The following is an 18,353-nucleotide window of genomic DNA, read 5'->3' as shown; positions in this document are numbered from 1 at the left end:
TAAAACATTATTTCATTCATTGTATTTTTTTCATTCTAGTGTTCTTGGGTGTGTGTGAGAGCTTCAATTTGCAAACAATCTATCTTTTTGAGGATATTCAAAGTTTGCTAATTTGTAATTACTTCTTGGGAAGGGTTGAACACTTAAGACTCTGGGGTATAAGTCTTTGTGTTGTGTAAGGTTACATCTTGTCCTAAAAGGTTAGAACAAATTAGTGAATTTGTTGAAATCCTTAGTTAAGAAGCTAAGGTAGTAGATGTTGACTTTATTAAGGAAGTTGAATCAATCTAAATCCCTTGTGTCAATTTCTTACATCTTGCAAAAGCTTCCAACAATTTTTTAAAATTACCAATTCACCCCTCTTGATCACTTTCCTTGATCATTTGACTCAACAGTACCCATAATATATTTTATTTCTTGTAACATATTGTCTACCATCTAATAGATTTCTCCCATAATAAAATTTTAACAACATTAAATTCGATGATTTCTACTATCTTTTTAAATATTGTCCCAAAACTTATCATCATGAATGTTTTTAACTAAAAAAATCATTGTTTTAGTTATTACAATTTGTTTGTTAATTTAATCTTCCTATGACCTTAAAACTATAGTAGTTTCAAGGGACTCTTTATATTAAAACAACTTCTTTAACATTATGTAATATGAATCAAATTTTATCTTAACCACTTTCAACAAAATTCTAGTTGAATTAACCTTAAGTAATGGAAAAACTGTCGAGATAATGCATGTGGGAATGTTTAATTCCCAAAATAATGAACTCAGGCTATTATTTCTCCAAATGGGGTGTTTTCTACAGATAACATGCAAAGGTTGGGATCTCTCAGCGTTATCAGGGAAAGGGTTTAGGGTTTCTCGACGTCTTCAGCTTAAATTAGTTCAAAGGATCTCACAACGTCTTCAACATAAGAATTTCCATGCATGAAATGGATTGCTCGGCGTCTTATATGCAAATTATATGTGATTTGGCAGCCATGTATGTTACAGCTTGCATTCATTCAAAGGATCTCTCAGTGTCTTCAACACAGAATGTCCATGCATGAAATGGATTGCTCGGCGTCTTCTATGTTCGTTCAAAGGATGTCTCGACATCTTCAACAAAAAAATTTCCATGCATTAAAAGATCTCTCAGCGTCTTCATTGACAAAAATTTCAATCAAACTTGGATTGCTCGGCATCTTCTATCAAATATATGGAGTTCATCTGCATGCATGCATGCGTTGGGTAGGGACTCACTCCTCTTCATATTATTTTAATTATCGGAGTTTCTTTATTGGGTGCTTTTCCTTAATTGTATCTTTTCACAAAATAGAACCACGTGAAAAATAAGTAATCGAAGTGATCATTAGGTTGTTGGAATGGATTTTTCAATCTCATTAATTAAGTTTGGACTTTCTTGAGCGTCACAGTACCTGATTAAATGAAACAACTATTAGAAAATATCAACAGTGTGGCCTCACTGCCCAATCCTTGTACAAAAGACGTTATAGTACTTTAAATAAGATTAAAAATTTAAATTTGTATAGTGAATCAAGTAAAGTACATTATGAAAATCATCTATCTGATAAAACTTTATAATACAAGCAAATAGACATATTTTTAACAATAATATATTAATAATTTTATATAAACTTAATTAGACTCATACCCGATTTAACCCAAATTGGCCCGATCGCTAAACCCTATGGCTAAACCTTAAACCTTAAATTCTAAACCTTAAACCCACCTTAAACCCTATATGAACAAAATTAAATCAAATATAATCTAGACACAAAGTAAATTGATCTGAAAATGTTTCAACTTTGATCTGAAATGTTTCAACTTAAATCTAATACGAATGATCTGTTTGTCACCCCTACTTCTACTTAAACCTAAAAGCATTTTATAACATATACTCTTAATAAATAAAGAAAATAATTATACGTAGAAGTAGGGGTGACGAACGGATCATTCGAATTAGATTTAAGTTGGATCATTTCAGATCAATTTAGTTTGTGTCTAGATTACATTCGATTTAATTTTGTTCATATAGAGTTTAGGGTTTAGCCATAGGCTTTTAAAGTATAACTATTAACACGTTATATTTTATATAGATATAAAAAATAAACAAGAAGAAACACAGAATTACTGAAATGTCGATATCACCAAATCTGCTAATACGTTATACTTTACCCATAGGCTACCGAGTAGTGACCCACTTAATTGCTGAAAGTTTTCAACCCTTAAAAAATTAACCGATTCGTATTGACCTGAACCAAAAATTAATTGATCTAATATTGACTTAACCCTAAACCCTATATAAACAAAATTAAATCGAATGTAATCTAGACACAAACTAAATTGATCTGAAATGATCCAACTTAAATCTAATTCGAATGATCCGTTTGTCACCCTTACTTCTGCGTATAATTATTTTATTTATTTATTAAGAGTATATGTTATAAAATGCTTTTAGGTTTAATTAGAAGTAGGGGTGACAAACGGATCATTTGTATTAGATTTAAGTTGGATCATTTCAGATCAATTTAGTTTGTGTCTAGATTACATTCGATTTAATTTTGTTCATATAGGGTTTAGGGTTTAGAGTTTAGCCATAGGGTTTAGAGATCCGGCCAATTAGGGTTAAATCGGGTATGAGTCTAACTAAGTATATATAAAATTATTAATATATTATTGTTAAAAATATGTCTATTTGTTTGTCAATCTTATCATTCGTGCTCATTTCAACTTTTAATCATTTAATATTTTGAATTAAACAATAATTTAGAGATGTTAATTTAACCCAAACTCGATCTTATAATACGTGTTAGAATATGTAATTCAAATTTTATATTGATAAGTTTTATAAAAGTTTATAGATGGTCCAACTACAATTTGGATCGATTTTTATTCGAGTCGAGTATAGTTCGGGTTTTGGATCAAATTTAATCATCATTTTTGAGACTATTTCGGATATCAAACTGGATAAAACCGATTCGAACAATCGAATTAGGATCAAGTTTAACATATCCACGTGGAAGCCTGTAATTTGGACACGTGACTTCATTGCTTGTATTTTAAAGTTTTATCATATAGATGATTTTCATAATGTACTTTACTTGATTCACTGTACAAATTTAAATTTGTAATCTTATTTAAAGTACTATAACGTCTTTTGTACAAGGATTGGGCAGTGAAGCCACACTATTGATATTTTCTAATAGTTGTTTCATTTAATCAGGTAGTGTGGTCCATAGACGCTCAAGAAAGTCCAAACTTAATTAATGAGATTGAAAAATCCATTCCAACAACCGAATGATCACTTCGATTACTTATTTTTCACGTGGGTTCTGTTTTGTGAAAAGATACAATTAAGGAAAAACACACAATAAAGAAACTCTGATTATTAAAAGAATAAGAAGAGGAGTGAGTCCCTACCCAACGCATGCATGCATGCAGCGTTGCTTTCCACGTATGAACTCCATATATTTGATAGAAGACGCCGAGCAATCCAAGTTTGATTGAAATTTTTTTCAATGAAGACGCCGAGAGATCTTTTAATGCATAGAAATTTTTTTGTTGAAGACACCAAGACATCCTTTAAACGAATATAGAAGACGCCGAGCAATCCATTTCATGCATGGACATTATGTGTTGAAGACGCCGAGAGATCCTTTGAATGAATGCAAGGTGCAACATACATGGCTGCCAAACCACCTATAATTTGCATATAAGACGCCAAGCAATCCATTTGATGCATGGAAATTCTTATGCTGAAGACGTCGAGAGATCCTTTGAACCAATGTAAGCTGAATATGCCGAGAAACCCTAAACCCTTTCCCTGATGACACCAAGAGATCCCAACCTTTGCATGTTATCTGTAACAAACACCCCAACATTTCCACATTCATTATCTCGACAGTTTTGCCCTTAAGTAATATTAATAAGTATTTGTGATTGGTGAATAAGTTCACAACTTATATTTTATATTCGTACATGTTTTTCATCTATAGAAAAGTCTGATCAAAATTTCTAAAAATCATGTTTGAAATAAGAAAAACACAAGAAAAACAAAGAATATGTTTTATGAGCATTTCGAATTACTTTTCTAGCAGTTATGTAATTCTTGCATTATCTATGACAATTTGAACAATGTCTAAGGGCTTAAATTTTTTAATTATATCTAATAAAAATTCATCAATCACTTATTATGTTTTCTCCACTCCATTGAAGATGCCATAATACATAAAAATGATTCTACGATTGTTTGTTGTAACGATATTGATAAATCAATCTTGTTTGTTATCGGACTAGATTATCCGAAACACCAAATACACCATAAATATACAAAGTGTCTTGGGGTCAATTCTTTTTCAATGCTATGTAACTTTCATTAAGCAAATTAGAATAAATGAATTCAAGCGAGATCTGTGAGAATGGGGCAAATTAGGTAACACCTCGTGGTTGATTGAAGCAAGCGAAATTTGAAATTCTAATGATGAAATTGGAAAGGTTTTAAGAAAGAGCAACCAAAATAGATACATGAAAAAAGAAAGGGACTAAAGAATGTAGTTTAACCTATTTTTTATTATGTATTTTTTGGAGCTTCTTTGGAAACAGAGCAAAATTACTACTCTTTTCGAGTTTGCTTCTCTTTCGCCTCTGCTTTTCTCTGGTACTTCCTCTTTCTTTCTCTGCCGTTGATTCCTCGTGCTTTCCTTTAAATCTGCTTGTATTATACAATGTTATAGTTTTGTTTTCTGTCGATTAGGTTTAATTTCTTTCTGCCTTCTGATCTGAATGATGGATTTTGTTCTATAATGATTTTAAATGTAACCTTTTGTCTTTAATGGGTTATTGGAAATTTAGGTAATTTCTGGAATTATATTTGATTGTTTAAGCGCTATATATACTTATTATCGTGTACTGTTTCTATGATTTTGCCGGAACGCCGGATTTTTGAGGCAACTTTTTTAATTTGCGTGTACTGTTTATTAACTTGGGGTTTAGGAAAGGGTTTTGTTTTGAAGTAAAGAATCTGTTTGTGGAATGCTATTTACCATGATTATTGTGGAGATTTGTAGCAATTGTAGCCCCAGCTTGCTTTTTGGTGGTTGTTTCTCCCTTGAAGCAAAGTTCAACAAGTGTGTTTGTCTATTCAAAAAAAATGCTTCTGAATAGTTGAAAATTGAAAACAAGAATTTCTATAACAGCTTAAAAACTTGATTTTTACTTTTAAGAGTTTGCTTGGGGCACCGTTAGTTAGTATCCCATTTATTGAAACCTAGTAGTGCTTACACTTTTCTGTATTGAAGTTGTTTAAGCGAATTGAATGAACTGATTTGTTTCATCTGATTCATTTTTGTTTACGATTGATTTTTCGTTTCATATGAGTTTTGATAGTCATAAGCTTCTTTTTGTTGTTTTGGTTGCTTACACTAATCCTTGCGCACTATCATTCCATTTTTTGGTCATGTTTCTGCCATTCCCCAATGCCGATATAGTGATGGCATGTTTTTTCAAGAAGATATCTCAAACCAATTTTGCACGCATTTGCTTTTGGATAATTAACTTTTTGTTGGTATTCCCTTGCTTTACAATGCAGCTTACAGTATGCCGGAAGACGAGTACCGTTGTTTTATTGGTAACCTTTCATGGTCAACATCTGATAGAGGCCTAAAAGATGCATTTGACAAGTTTGGAAATCTTCTTGAGGCTAAGGTAATTAATCCTGAAACCCTCTCTTCTGGGCATCTCATATTCTTTAAAATAAAATGAAATTCTGGAGTTACCGATTATCTATTTATCACCATCAAATCTGATCCCGGTCAAACATTGATTTTTATTCATTGTTGCAGTTATACAGTGTAGTAGTTTTCCTTAATTCATAAGCTTTTCTAGTGTCTTTGTTTGCACGTTGTTGACCGATCTCCCTTATGAAAAATATTCTTTCTACCTCTGGATGTCAGTTTATTCTCCAATTTAGATTGGAGGCAATTCAAAAGCTGCAATGATTAAGTACTTTAGGTGACAGTAATATGTTTTATGGGACAAACTGGTAATCATAATAGCATGTTTTTTTAAAGCACGAATAATCATACACTCTCATGTGATTCATCATTTTTCGAATACATTTTGGCTTGCACTTCTCACTAATTTTTACATGTTTTAGTTAATCATCAATTTGATTTGACACAGAAAACTTTTGTTTGACTCAGGTAGCTGTTGACAGGTTTTCTGGCCGTTCTCGTGGATTTGGATTTGTCACTTTTGATGAGAAAGCTGCAATGGAAGAAGCTATTGAAGCAATGAATGGAATGGATTTGGATGGGCGGAATATAACTGTTGATAGAGCTAAGCCTCAACAAGGGTCAGGGAGAGATTATGATGGTGACCGTAGCCGTGATAATGGACGTGATCGTGATCGTGACCGTGACCGTGATCGTAAACGTGGCTATGATAGAAGTCGTGGATCCAATGGCGGGGAATGTTTTAAATGTGGGAAACCTGGACATTTTGCTAGGGAGTGTCCTAGTGATGGGGCTAGGGGGGATAAGTACGGTGGTAAGGGGGATCGTTATGGTGGTGGCAGTGATGGTGGTCGCCATGGTCCTGATAGAAATGGTGATCGGTTTGGTGGGCGTAGCAGGGATGCAGGTAGTCGAGGGGGGTCTGGTAGTGAAAGATATAATCGTGATCGTTCTGGACCATATGAGCGTCGTGGAAATGGAGGTCCTCGTTCTGGATGAGATGACTTTTTGTCGTATGTGGATCCACTTTTCTTATCCTTTTGGCTTGCTAATATCTCTTCTTTTCCACTTTCAGAGACTTCCTAATTATCACTTTGCTAATGGAAGCATACTTTGAATGCAGCAGATGAACAAGGGTTGCTGCTTTTATGGTGAAGCTTGAAGTCTTCTTCTTTTTTTTCCTCGTTTACTGGATGTTCTATCTTCGTTGTTTTGTAGGGTGAACCTATATTATCGTTCAGTTCTTTAACCTTTGAAGTGTGAAACTTGGCTTTGTTTTCCTAATATGCTGTTTTTGAAATTTGTTTCGAAGGATTCTCGTGCTTTCTTGACACACTTTCAAATATGGTCTTTTGGTCTGAATGCTTGCATTTTTGTGATTCATGCGTTATCAGCAGAAATTGTCATTGCTTCTGTATTAATGCTGTTGACCTTTTGGCAGGATGCTTGGCCGTTTACTTTGTGCCCTTTATGGATACTTGATTGGGTTTCTTTCATGCTAATTGGACATGGTTATATATACTTTTAACATTGAGAGTTTTTTTGGCACAACAAGGGAACTGTGTACTAATTGAACATATAAGCACACCCCATGTTCTTCATGGTGCATTGATGGAAGAGTTCAATTTCCTCTAAATCCATGGTAGGTTGTTTGGAAGCTCATAGATGAGTTCATCAACATCCGCCGTTCCCTCCCACGAGCCTATGTAATCCGGGTGCAGATTGCCATGTTTGTGCATCGAGCTATAGTGTTTTCATCCACTTTGCTAAAAATCCTGGGAAGTGTTTAAGATATATGGTTGGTTTCAGCTTAAGATCGCGCTTTCCTTTTATGGCTAGCGTTAACATTCGTTTGGATTTTGAGAGTTGGTTTGTATCCATAAAAGACCCCAGTTATTAGAATATTAGTGTTTTTTTTTTCTCAAACAAGTAGGATTGTTCAAATGGTTAATTCAGTCATCGATTGAACCGAATTAGCAATAGTCAAATTAATTGAATTTTTTTGCAAAATTTTTAGTCAGATTAGTTCGAGTTTAATAGAGATTTTTTTATTTGGATTAAAATTTGATTCAGTCTTTAAAGTTTTTTTTGGCTCTAATGGTTAAAATAATAGTTGAATCTTAATCCTTAACGAGTTTGGATTGAGGGACGGAGTTTGGATTAAACTATAAGGGGATAAGTTGTTCAACTTTGAAATAAATAAGATCTTTGAAATTGAAAAAAATGATAAAATTTAAAGAAGTTATCATTTAATTTTACTAATTTTAAAATTAAAGAGTCTTAAAATGTAACTAAACCAAAAAAGAATTAGAACTCAAAATTTCATTTTAGAACTGAAAGGTATTAAAATGTAATTAAATTTGTCAATTTGAGAGGGGCACTAACTTAATTGTTATGATTTTAAAACTATTGGGGACTTAAAACCAATTAAGCCATACATAATTTCGTCATTGTTGGAGCTTAATATATATATAATATAATATATTTAATATTTAATATTTTTAATTGATTTAGTTACTTAATCAGTCGCAAACTAAATTAATTTTTTTAATTGTTAATCAATCTAACATTTCATTAACCAATCGATTAAACAAATTAAATTTTAGTTGGATGAATTAATTCGATTAAAATTAAAATGGAACAATAAACATTACTGAGCAAAAGAAGAAAAAAAGAGTGCATGCATGGTTGATACGTGGGTTGCATATGGGTAAGATGAAGATTGCAAGCGTGGTAGTGCCGGTTAAGCTCCAAATCCCAAAAAGCAGTCTCCTTTGATCATAATTGGAGTTGGGAATTGTTATCCAATCCAATCCGTCTCACTCAAAACTTCTTTAACATTTCGTAAAGGCAAATCCATGATCATCCACAAACACACACTGCCTCTCAATGATTCTACTCCGTTCTCTTCCACATCCCATTACTGTATATTTAGATTTCACTCTCTTAAACTAATAATGAAGTTGACGCATTTTCTAATCAAATAATAATATAATATATTTAGAATTATATCTACGGAACGCATCAATAAAAATTAGATTACGGGCTCAACTCATTATATATTCATATAAGAAATTTTAATAGATATGAAGATCAAATAATTTGTTCATAATTAGCAGTTACATACGTTCCAAAGATGTACACTTTTTCTCTTAAATATGCCATTAACTACTCATCCATACGATAAAAAGAAATTATTCCATTAATTGCAGAATTAATAAATAATAATGATATATATGCTCTGTTTCCCACTTTTTAGGCTTTAATGTTAATAGGAGGTACATTGGAACTAGACCCATTTATAACTCGTGCCAAATTTATATTTATCCAATAAAAAGTTATTTAAATTTAATAAAAGTGTTATAAATATTTTTTTTCCATTTTACTTGAAACTGTAGTATAAATAAGTAGAATAATGCAATTTGATTATGACTAAGTTAGAGAAGTTGAGCTGTTTAAGTTGAAGAAATAAAAAATAAATTAAATAGATTTCTCTTTTATTTGATATATTGTCAATGAACAAATTTATGCATTTTAAAATAAAGTTTTATTTCTATCATGATGATAAACATTTTAGTTCATCAGGATTTATTAAAACTTATATATGTAAACAATTATATGAAAATAAAATATTTTGAATAAGATTATAACATTTAAAAAATTACAGAAAACAATATAAATTCAATATTTGAGAAAGCTACCATGAAATGATAAAACCTAGAAGCGCACACAAGACAGGTAATAAATAAGCAAGGCCATGGTCATCATCATGATCCATGCATGTGCATGGCAAGTTATATATCCATTGACGGCGCACCATCTTCCAATGCAATTATATGCTTCACTTCGTCGCCCTATATATACTCCCATTAACGCCTTTTCAGATTTCCAAAACCATAATCTCCACTAGTATTTTCTCTTGATTTGTTCTTATCGCCACGTTTTCAATCTGCAATCTTCTTCTTCTCAATCTCGAGAGAAGAAAAAAGAAAAAGAAATGGAAAATCACATGCCGAAGTCTGAAGTAATCGCCAAAGAAGAAGAACACTCATCTCCCTTACAACCACAACTTCCAGTAGAATATTCAAGGTAAAATCTTCTTCTTCTCTGCGATTGTAAGCAACATTGTGTTCTTTCTCATGAATTTTCTGTTTAAAATGATTTTGCAGTGGAAGTGCTGTGTACTGCGATACGCTGGATTTGCAGTACCATGAGTTTTTCATGCAACAAAGTTTTTACGATCAAGTTCCATTGTTGATGACCGACACTTTGTGTCCTGATCCTTTATATGCTTCATTAGACATTGAACAAAGTTCAAGTTTATCTCAAGGTTGGATCTTTTTTTCTTAAATGCAATTCATTAAATGTATTCAATCATCAATCTTAATGTATATATTTTGTTACAGAAAATGGGAATGGATTCTGGGATGAACTTGGTTTCTTATTCGAGCCACGCAAATGCGACAAGCCAGTGGACGAGAATCATGATATGAATGGTGAAGAACAAATGATGAAGAAAGAGATTGTTTCTGGTGATAATAGGGAAGAACAATGCAAAACTAGGGCAAAGTATTTGTCTAGGAAAGTAATCTCACAATATTTCTACTTTCCTATAACTCAAGCAGCCAAAGAGCTTAACGTTGGGTTAACTTTGTTGAAGAAGAGGTGCAGGGAGCTCGGAATCCGGCGGTGGCCGCACCGCAAACTTAAGAGCCTCCTATCTCTTATCAACAACATTCAGGTATTTTCTTTGTACTTTTTGTTAATAATCTATTTTCACTATTACTAATATAAAATCATGGACCGGAAATATGAATCGATAATGCAGGAGTTGCAGGAGGGGGAGGGGGATGAGGAGGAAGGAGAAGGGAAAGTGAGGGAAGCGGTGGAGGTATTGGAAAGGGAGAGGAAGATGCTGGAAGAGATGCCGGACATGAATATGGGATATGATACAAAGAGACTCAGGCAAGCCTCTTTCAAGGCTAATTACAAGAAGAGAAGGCTTGTGTCATCGGCAGTGGCTGTGACGGCTGCTCAGTCGCAATGTTCTGCCGGTGGAGGTGGTGGCCGTGCCATTGATTTGGATTTTTTTACAAGGGTTCTCTATCACAGGGGTTTGTCGGACTCTTGTTCATCGTCCATCACCATTAACAAAATGTAGAGAGTTGGTTTTTCATCTCTAACAATTGAGATAAATAATTTTCGGAATTCAGACGCCATCTACCTATGATTACGTTTTACTGTTAATTATTAGAGATAATATCAACTTTTGATTACGAGTAAACAACACTAATGTCTTAGTTAAAATTAATATAATTTTAGAGAGAAAAATCTCAAAACTATTGAGTAAATTTTGAAGAAGAGTGAAATATTTTTTTTATTTAAAAAATTAATTTAATTCAATCTTAACAAATTATTAATACTATTATTAATCCAACAATTATTCACATTTGTAAATTCGATATATAAATAATTATATTTATTTAATATAAAAATAATAGAAGTATTTTTTTAATAGTTTGAGGTAATATAATACTTGTTTAGAATCTTTTCTTTTGATAATACCCAAATATCATGCAAACATAACTGCTTAAACCAGAAACTTTTATGAAGAATAACACTCCCTTTTATTACGAGATCGTTCAACATGTTAAAAAAATAATCGTATTATTTTATAAAAATATTAATATTTTTATTTAAATAATTATAATATCAACAAATAAACATTTTAATAGCATATGGCAACTTAATTAAAACCCTAAAATTTATGGAATCGGTTGATGCGCTTATCTTAATCTGTTGAGTTGGGTTGGTTTATAAAGTAGCCAAAAAGTTAGGGAAGTGGTTGCAAGGATAGTCCACAAAGGCCATGCTTAAGATGGGGGTGTAAGTGAGAGAGAGTGATGAACACAAATGTTATCAACATATAAAAAAAGACTTAACCCTTTTCTATCCCAGTACGATCCTCCTACAAGTGGTCACCTTTTACTTTGGAATCTCAATTTTTTTTCTTAACATTCAACAATTTCATCACAAATACCGAGACAAAGAGGCGTTATAATCACATAATACTAAGAAACAGTTGTTTCAGGATTTCATCTTTGACCTCAATCATCATTTCACTAGTACATCTATATAGATATATCCTGGAATCACTATTATTAACTTCCTACACCAGATATTCATATCATTGAATTCTACACCCACCTGAGTCCTCCCCATGGTGAACATTGCCATAAGCTGAAAGTTCGATCAAATCCATGTCCCGACCTAAAAGTTCGATGGAACAGTTGAAAGTCACGGATTAGAAAATTCGGTAGTCATCTTATCAGGAAAAAATATATATTGTACGACATTACATTTACCTGAAACCCGGCAATAAGAACTTCTCTGAATAAGATCAGCTTTGGACAACTCAGTCCGGTTTCCCTTTGATCGATTAACAGTTGCCTAAATTTATCGAAACAAGATCCCAAACATCAGATTCAAAATTATTATTGAACCCCATGGTACTACTAATACAGAACACTTTAGATCAGCTTTTTCTGAATCAGCTGATTCTGGAAAAGAGAAGCCCAGATCCTCACAAATGGGAATCAAAGAATTATAGTGAAAGATTAAGCACTCAAATATGAACCAACATGTTTCCGTTTAGGGCTGCAAACAAGTTGAATCGACTCGAGTATTGCTGAGCTTAACTTAACTCGAAAACTCAAGATCCTAAAATTTTGAAGCTTGACTCAAACTCAAAACCTCATAAAAGCTCGAAATGAAAAAAATCTTAAAATTAACTCGATTGAAGCCTCGAACTCGAACTCGAACCTTAAATACATGAAAAGGTTATGTTGCATTTTTTTAAATCAATACATAAATATTAATATTATTAATAATTTATTTTTTTAAAAATAAAATCTTAATATACTATATTTTCGAGTTGCTCACGAGCTTTTCGAGTCAAGAATCAAGTAGCTCATTTCGGCTCATTAAGAGCTTAAGTCGAGCTCGAGCTTGAATCAAGTCCATTCGAGTCGAGTATTTATCGAGCTTTGACTGAGTTGATCTCGAGTAACTCACAATCTGTCTCATCTCATTTACAACCCTATTTCCTTTAAACACCAATATCTTCTAAAAATTGTGTTTGGATGAGGAAAAAGGTTCCCAATGAACTCTATTTGGAGGGTTAGCCAAAGCCCTAATAAATGGTCCTCACTTTGAAGTGCCATCATAGGCAGATCCACATACAAGAATGTATAGGCTACCATTTATCCATATCCTTAGTAATGTATGGGTTTTCATCTATATCCTTGAGTATAGGTTAAGTTCTAGCTGTATACTTCTTCCTATATAGTCGTCTTCTCTATAAAGATTGACTGCATTAATAGAAAGAGTTAGTTATCACTTAAAAATACAGAAAATATTGACACACCGAAGACGATCACTTAGTTATGTTATGGTGAAAAAAACAGTGCTACTAAGACTTCGACAACACATCAGGACGTGGTTCTCTCTCATTTCTAATCCATTCATTTCCCAAGGTTTGAACCTAAGATCTATTGGAAACCGGTTTAACTCTGTTATCTACTAATCAATGTACTTACTTCCTAGGGGTTGAACCTTTGGAAACCGATTTAACCATCATCCTCTAAATTATGCAATTCCCAGAGTTTGAACCCGAAATCTCTATATTGGAAATTGACAACTGATGTCACATTGAAAACAGGAGTCACTTTCTAACTAAAGAAAAGATAGACCAGAGCAAGCAGCTTTGTAGATGATCGCAATTTCCATGCAAGGAATTCTTTTTTTCATTTAAGGGTAAATTATGTGTTTAGTACCTAAACTATCAGTTTTGGTCCGTTTTAGTACCTAAATTTTCAATTTTTCAAAATCATACATAAAGTTTAGTTTTTGTTTCATTTTAGTACCCGTTCAAAATTTAACGTTCAATTTTGAAAAAAATTGAATGTTTAGGTACTAAAACAGACCAAAACTGATAGTTTAGGTATTAAACGTGTTAAGTTTTTAACGGCGGGTACTAAAATGAAACAAAAACTAAATGTTAGGTATGATTTTGAAAAAATTGAAAGTTTGCATACTAAAAACAGGCCAAAATGATAATTTAGGTACTAAATGTGTAGCCTACCCTTCATTTTATTAGAAAAGAACAAATGACACAACTTATCATCTTATGTAGCTGATATTTAACTCACTTTTACCAGTTGGAATACCAATTATGAGATTTTCAGCAATGAAGATTGTTAACCAAATACTAGTAAAAATATTACTAGTTAACCAAATTCTTAGTTAACCTAATACTAGTGGATGAAAGTCTGCTTGGTCTATTGTATGTTAAGAAAGACGTGCCATAATACCATTGAGACCTTAATAAAATTCTTAGTTAACCAAATACTAGTAAAAATATTACAATTAACATTCTTTTGCCCCCACTAACTTAAACTTTTGGTTTCACCACTGGCTGGTATCAGGCCAGAGAATGGCAATTTCAACTGTTCTTGGCTACTCATAATGGCAATTTCAACTGTTCTATGGCTACTCATACCATGCAAACATAATTAAGACTTGGTTTTTAAAGAGCAAGGTGCACCGAGACGCAAAAGGTCTCCGGAGCCTAGGCGCAGGCTTGCGCCTTTCGTATGCAAGGCACACTTTTTGTGTAAAATTTTTTTATAAATTAATTTAGAACAGATCCACGTCTATTAACTCCTGGTTTACTCCCAAAACATTTAATTTCCTTCCCACACTATGTTCCTTTACTATTGTTTATTCCCTCCTCAAGAGTCCAGCCCTATTTCTACCATTTACAAAACTTTACCTTCCAAAACATTTCAAAACAATTAGGGTTACACACTTGCACTATAACAAACTAATGGTTGCATGTTTCAACTAGGTGAAACAATAATTTTTCCACACAAATTAACAAATGAACAATAACACCTATCCTAAGGTAACATTGCTATTATAATTATATTATATTTCAATTATAGAAAATTATTATAATTATAAAATTAATTAATTATTATTTATTTATTTATATATTAGATAATTTTTTTATATAAAGAAGGGTGATGGGCATAGGCGGTAGCATAATATTTATTACATTAGTTTATTATAATAGATCTTATTTTTTATTAGTATAAAGAAAGAATAAAAAAGGTGAGAGGGCATAGACGGCAGTAGAGTGCTTTTGATTAAAAGCAGGCAAAATGTGAAAAAGTTATAATGGGCTTGGGCTGATTGATTAATAGGTTAAGTAACTTTATGTATTAGGGTTAAGATAGTGAGAAAAATGAGTCTGCCCTAGCCGTTCTTCACCACTGTTCTTCTGCCGCTATTCTCCTATCTTCTTCTTTTATCTACTCTACGTTTTCTTCCAAAAGCGCACAAGCGCTGGTCCCGCCGCCAAACTCGGAGGCGAGGAGCCTCTCGTATGCCGCTTCGCCCAGACCCAGGCGGGTGATTTTTTTTGGCGCGAGACGCAAAACCAAGAATTAAGATAGTATCCAAAGGAAAGATTATATTCAAAAACATATTATGTAGATTCATCTAAAAAATACGTAAAAATGATTAGGATCCTTCAATATGTTTAGTTAAAAAGTTCCATTACCAAGCTTGATACTTGGCTCTTTTCTTTTTCTATCCTTTTTCTTATGGGGAATTTATAATGGCTTCACTACGGTAAGGCAAATCAAGGTGGACTAGTTGCGACTCAATAGACCTTTGCAATCAGTTCAATGAGAGGAAAATGTGAGCCCAGAGAGATGATTCTCGGACCTCAAATTGCAACATTACTATCATTCATGTCAACAAAGTGTATTAAAAACTCAAGGAAAGTAGCTGTCAATCCTGTTAGCTATCTAAATGCATGAAAACATCAACAACTTTTAGTAGACTGATATCACTATCGGTCTTGGCCCGACATGCCTTACTGCATTACAATATATATATATATATATATATATATATATATATATATATATATATTGGCAGGATGCATGAAATTTTAAAAACAGAAGCATATTAGTTTTTTTTCCTGAAAAGACATTAGGAAATTTAGAAAAACAGAAAGAAAAATTAATGTTGAATATGCCATAAGAGGGAAAATCTCATACCTGTAAAACCTGACAGTTTTCTAGCGTGCTTTTTCCTCCCTGAAATTCATGAAAAGAATATTAATCAAGAGTCAGGCTCTATATTTCCAGAACAAAGATACATGATTTCATGCATATTATAATACTACACAATATTCAAAAGAGCTGGAAAGTTCAGGGACGGTCTTTGAGAGCTTGAATAACAACGAGACTATCTTGGAAAGAAATCAACTTTGTCTATACTCTATAGTAAGCTAGAAGGCGTCCTGTGAATACATGATGCTTTGACCCTACAAATTTAAACGTTTTGAGCATATGACCCTACAGCGTGAGATTAGCCTCAAGTTCCCAGGGCTCAGAAGGTCCTCCTTAGAAACTTATATAATCTCGTATGTGAAAAATGTTGAATGTGAACATCAATTAAACGAACCAGTCCAGCTTAACAGGGAACCTTTCACATGCTGCCTCCAGACCCATCAACTACTATGGCTTTCTACCACCTTATGGCCAACTTTTGATCTTCGCTTATTGTTACTTTTAGAGTTTTATTAGTACTGCTACACATCATGACAGCCAGATTCTTCTACCAAATGATTCCCGCCCAACAGAGATTGAATTTCTTTGCCTCCCATAAGTAGCGCTAGCACTTCAAGCTTTGCTTTATTTAGAGTAATTAAGAATAAATTATTCATCTAAAATGGAACTTCTCTATAGTTCTACAAAACATTTCCACTATGAAATGGAAAAGTCATGACCAGTGCGGAACTAGAATTATATCTTTCACTAAGGGATCTGATCAATTTTGGTCCCTGCAGATTCAAAGTCTGAACATCGTAGTCTACAGAATATAGCAATGGAATTCTTTGCAATTTAGTGATCAAATTCCCAAATTCCATTGTAGTCTAACAACCAATTAGCAGAGGTATATTTTCACACAAGAAATGGAGCAACAAATCAACTTTAATCTTCAATCTTGTTTTCTCTCTTCTTTTTTTTATAATATCTGCTTTAACTATAATGGATCAAGAATCATTTTTTTTCTGGAAATAAATTCTAAGGTGCATGACCTAAAATCATATCAGAAATAACACTATGCAGGAGCACTTTCACACAATTATCCATAATTTTAGAGGAAATGAAAGATGTGCCTTCAAAATAGTATAAAGTATGTTGCTCGAATTATTTTTCTTGAAGTACCTGACACACATCTTATGAATATTAACAGGATACAAGTATGAAGATATTACTCTCAAAGAACCTTCTAATACATGGAAAAAACTTCAAAAGAACAACACAACCTGAGTCCGATATATCTATATATTTGACACACAACCTGAGTCCGAGTACCATTGGTCTAAACAACACGAAAACTTAGCATCATACAAGCTAATAACCACCTAATTCAAAGCTATTTCTCCATGATTACGAGTAGATAATTATAATAACAAAAATGCTCAGGAAGTACAAAATGAAGCCAGAACAAACCTACGATACCCAAACCCACTTCAGAAAACAGCTTCAATAAACAGGATAAAACAAAAATTTAAGGTAGCTTTTGGAAACTTAGATTTCGAAAGATTGATCAGGGTTTAAAAAAAAAGTGACTTTTGTGATGAAACACATACAAATGTAATGACGACTTCTCATATTCATTAAATCGGGTGCCTATTCAGTAATAGTGTGAAATTCATAAACATACTTGTGAAGTTGAGAATTCATATTTTTGATTTAAAAAATATATGATAATATGGAACCTCAATTAATTTAGACAAAATTAATGCATTTCAATTCACAAATCATAGAACAAATTAAATCCAAATTCATGTTCATAGAAACAACAGAAACTTTCAATTCAAGTGGGAAAAACAAAAGCATACCTTGGAGTAAGGGATGATATGGTCATAGTCATGGCACAAGCAACCAGGACAACCAACAAGCTTCCTGAAAACAATGTTACGAACAGCGTCACGCCGCCAGCGAGTTGGGTCTCGTCCCTTGACCTTCTCGGCTTTTTCCCAGCATTGTTGTTTGACGCTGTAAGGAAAGCTCCTGGGATTAGGGCTTGAATCCTGTGAAATTTGGAGATCTTCAAAGAGACCGGTGATTGCAGGGCTCCCTTCTCGCTCCGTCACCGCGAATTCACCGTCGACCAAAGAGGCCGACGGTGGCGTAAACTTTGATGTACGCGAACGACGCGGGGAAGATGGGCGGGACTTTGATTGTGCCTTGGGCTTGGAATCTTTGCCATCTATTATCATTTTTTCTTTTTTTGTCTCTGTGGATTTGGTTGGTGTTAGGAGGGAACCTCACTTAAATTCTTCCAATCCAGATAAGGTTAAACTACGCATTTTTATCACTCAACTTTAACATTTTTCAATATGATTCCTCAACTTTTAAGTCTGTATTGGTTTGGGTCTAGGGTTAAGGATGTGAAATCAGGTAACTGTTTAGGTTTCGGTCGGATCCTTCTAGGTTTGGTCAAATCTGATACAGA

General features: G+C 33.2%; 3 protein-coding genes across 3 annotated transcripts; 2 read left to right on the top strand and 1 right to left on the bottom strand.

Annotated features, from left to right (window-relative positions):
• The first annotated feature begins 4,631 nt into the window (after window positions 1-4,631).
• On the top strand, window positions 4,632-6,915 carry LOC120187205 (glycine-rich RNA-binding protein RZ1A-like). The gene is made up of 4 exons (XM_039190982.1): window positions 4,632-4,675; window positions 5,606-5,721; window positions 6,219-6,763; window positions 6,877-6,915. The coding sequence occupies exons 2-3, from the start codon at window positions 5,614-5,616 to the stop codon at window positions 6,747-6,749; spliced, it is 639 nt and encodes a 212-aa protein (XP_039046913.1). The 5' UTR covers window positions 4,632-4,675; window positions 5,606-5,613; the 3' UTR covers window positions 6,750-6,763; window positions 6,877-6,915.
• Window positions 6,916-9,747: 2,832 nt separating this feature from the next.
• LOC120187236 (protein RKD3-like) lies at window positions 9,748-10,911 on the top strand. Its single transcript, XM_039191000.1, has 4 exons — window positions 9,748-9,839; window positions 9,920-10,080; window positions 10,157-10,491; window positions 10,579-10,911. The coding sequence occupies exons 1-4, from the start codon at window positions 9,748-9,750 to the stop codon at window positions 10,909-10,911; spliced, it is 921 nt and encodes a 306-aa protein (XP_039046931.1).
• An 822-nt stretch (window positions 10,912-11,733) lies between these two features.
• On the bottom strand, window positions 11,734-18,151 carry LOC120187206. The gene is made up of 5 exons (XM_039190983.1): window positions 17,737-18,151; window positions 15,881-15,919; window positions 12,116-12,200; window positions 11,958-12,020; window positions 11,734-11,896 (listed from the first exon to the last, which is right to left on the bottom strand). Exons 1-5 carry the CDS (start codon window positions 18,115-18,117, stop codon window positions 11,865-11,867), a joined length of 600 nt encoding a protein of 199 aa, XP_039046914.1. The 5' UTR covers window positions 18,118-18,151; the 3' UTR covers window positions 11,734-11,864.
• Window positions 18,152-18,353: the final 202 nt, after the last annotated feature.

This window comes from Hibiscus syriacus, unplaced genomic scaffold, assembly GCF_006381635.1.
Source record: "Hibiscus syriacus cultivar Baekdansim isolate YM2019G1 unplaced genomic scaffold, ASM638163v2 tig00113724_pilon, whole genome shotgun sequence".
In the NCBI taxonomy this organism is placed as follows: domain Eukaryota; kingdom Viridiplantae; phylum Streptophyta; class Magnoliopsida; order Malvales; family Malvaceae; genus Hibiscus; species Hibiscus syriacus.
This window is presented reverse-complemented; position numbering and strand designations above follow the sequence as displayed.

Excerpts from the sequence above, each read along its gene's own strand:
- LOC120187205 (XM_039190982.1), top strand. The coding sequence starts at position 5,614 with ATGCCGGAAGACGAGTACCGTTGTTTTATTGGTAACCTTTCATGGTCA. Across the intron at positions 5,722-6,218 it reads GAAATCTTCTTGAGGCTAAG|GTAGCTGTTGACAGGTTTTC; the intron begins GTAATTAATCCT and ends TGTTTGACTCAG.
- LOC120187236 (XM_039191000.1), top strand. The coding sequence starts at position 9,748 with ATGGAAAATCACATGCCGAAGTCTGAAGTAATCGCCAAAGAAGAAGAA. Across the intron at positions 9,840-9,919 it reads CTTCCAGTAGAATATTCAAG|TGGAAGTGCTGTGTACTGCG; the intron begins GTAAAATCTTCT and ends ATGATTTTGCAG. Across the intron at positions 10,081-10,156 it reads AAGTTCAAGTTTATCTCAAG|AAAATGGGAATGGATTCTGG; the intron begins GTTGGATCTTTT and ends ATTTTGTTACAG.
- LOC120187206 (XM_039190983.1), bottom strand. The coding sequence starts at position 18,117 with ATGATAATAGATGGCAAAGATTCCAAGCCCAAGGCACAATCAAAGTCC. Across the intron at positions 12,201-15,880 it reads AAAACTGTCAGGTTTTACAG|GCAACTGTTAATCGATCAAA; the intron begins GTATGAGATTTT and ends CGATAAATTTAG. Across the intron at positions 12,021-12,115 it reads TTCTTATTGCCGGGTTTCAG|GTCGGGACATGGATTTGATC; the intron begins GTAAATGTAATG and ends TCGAACTTTTAG.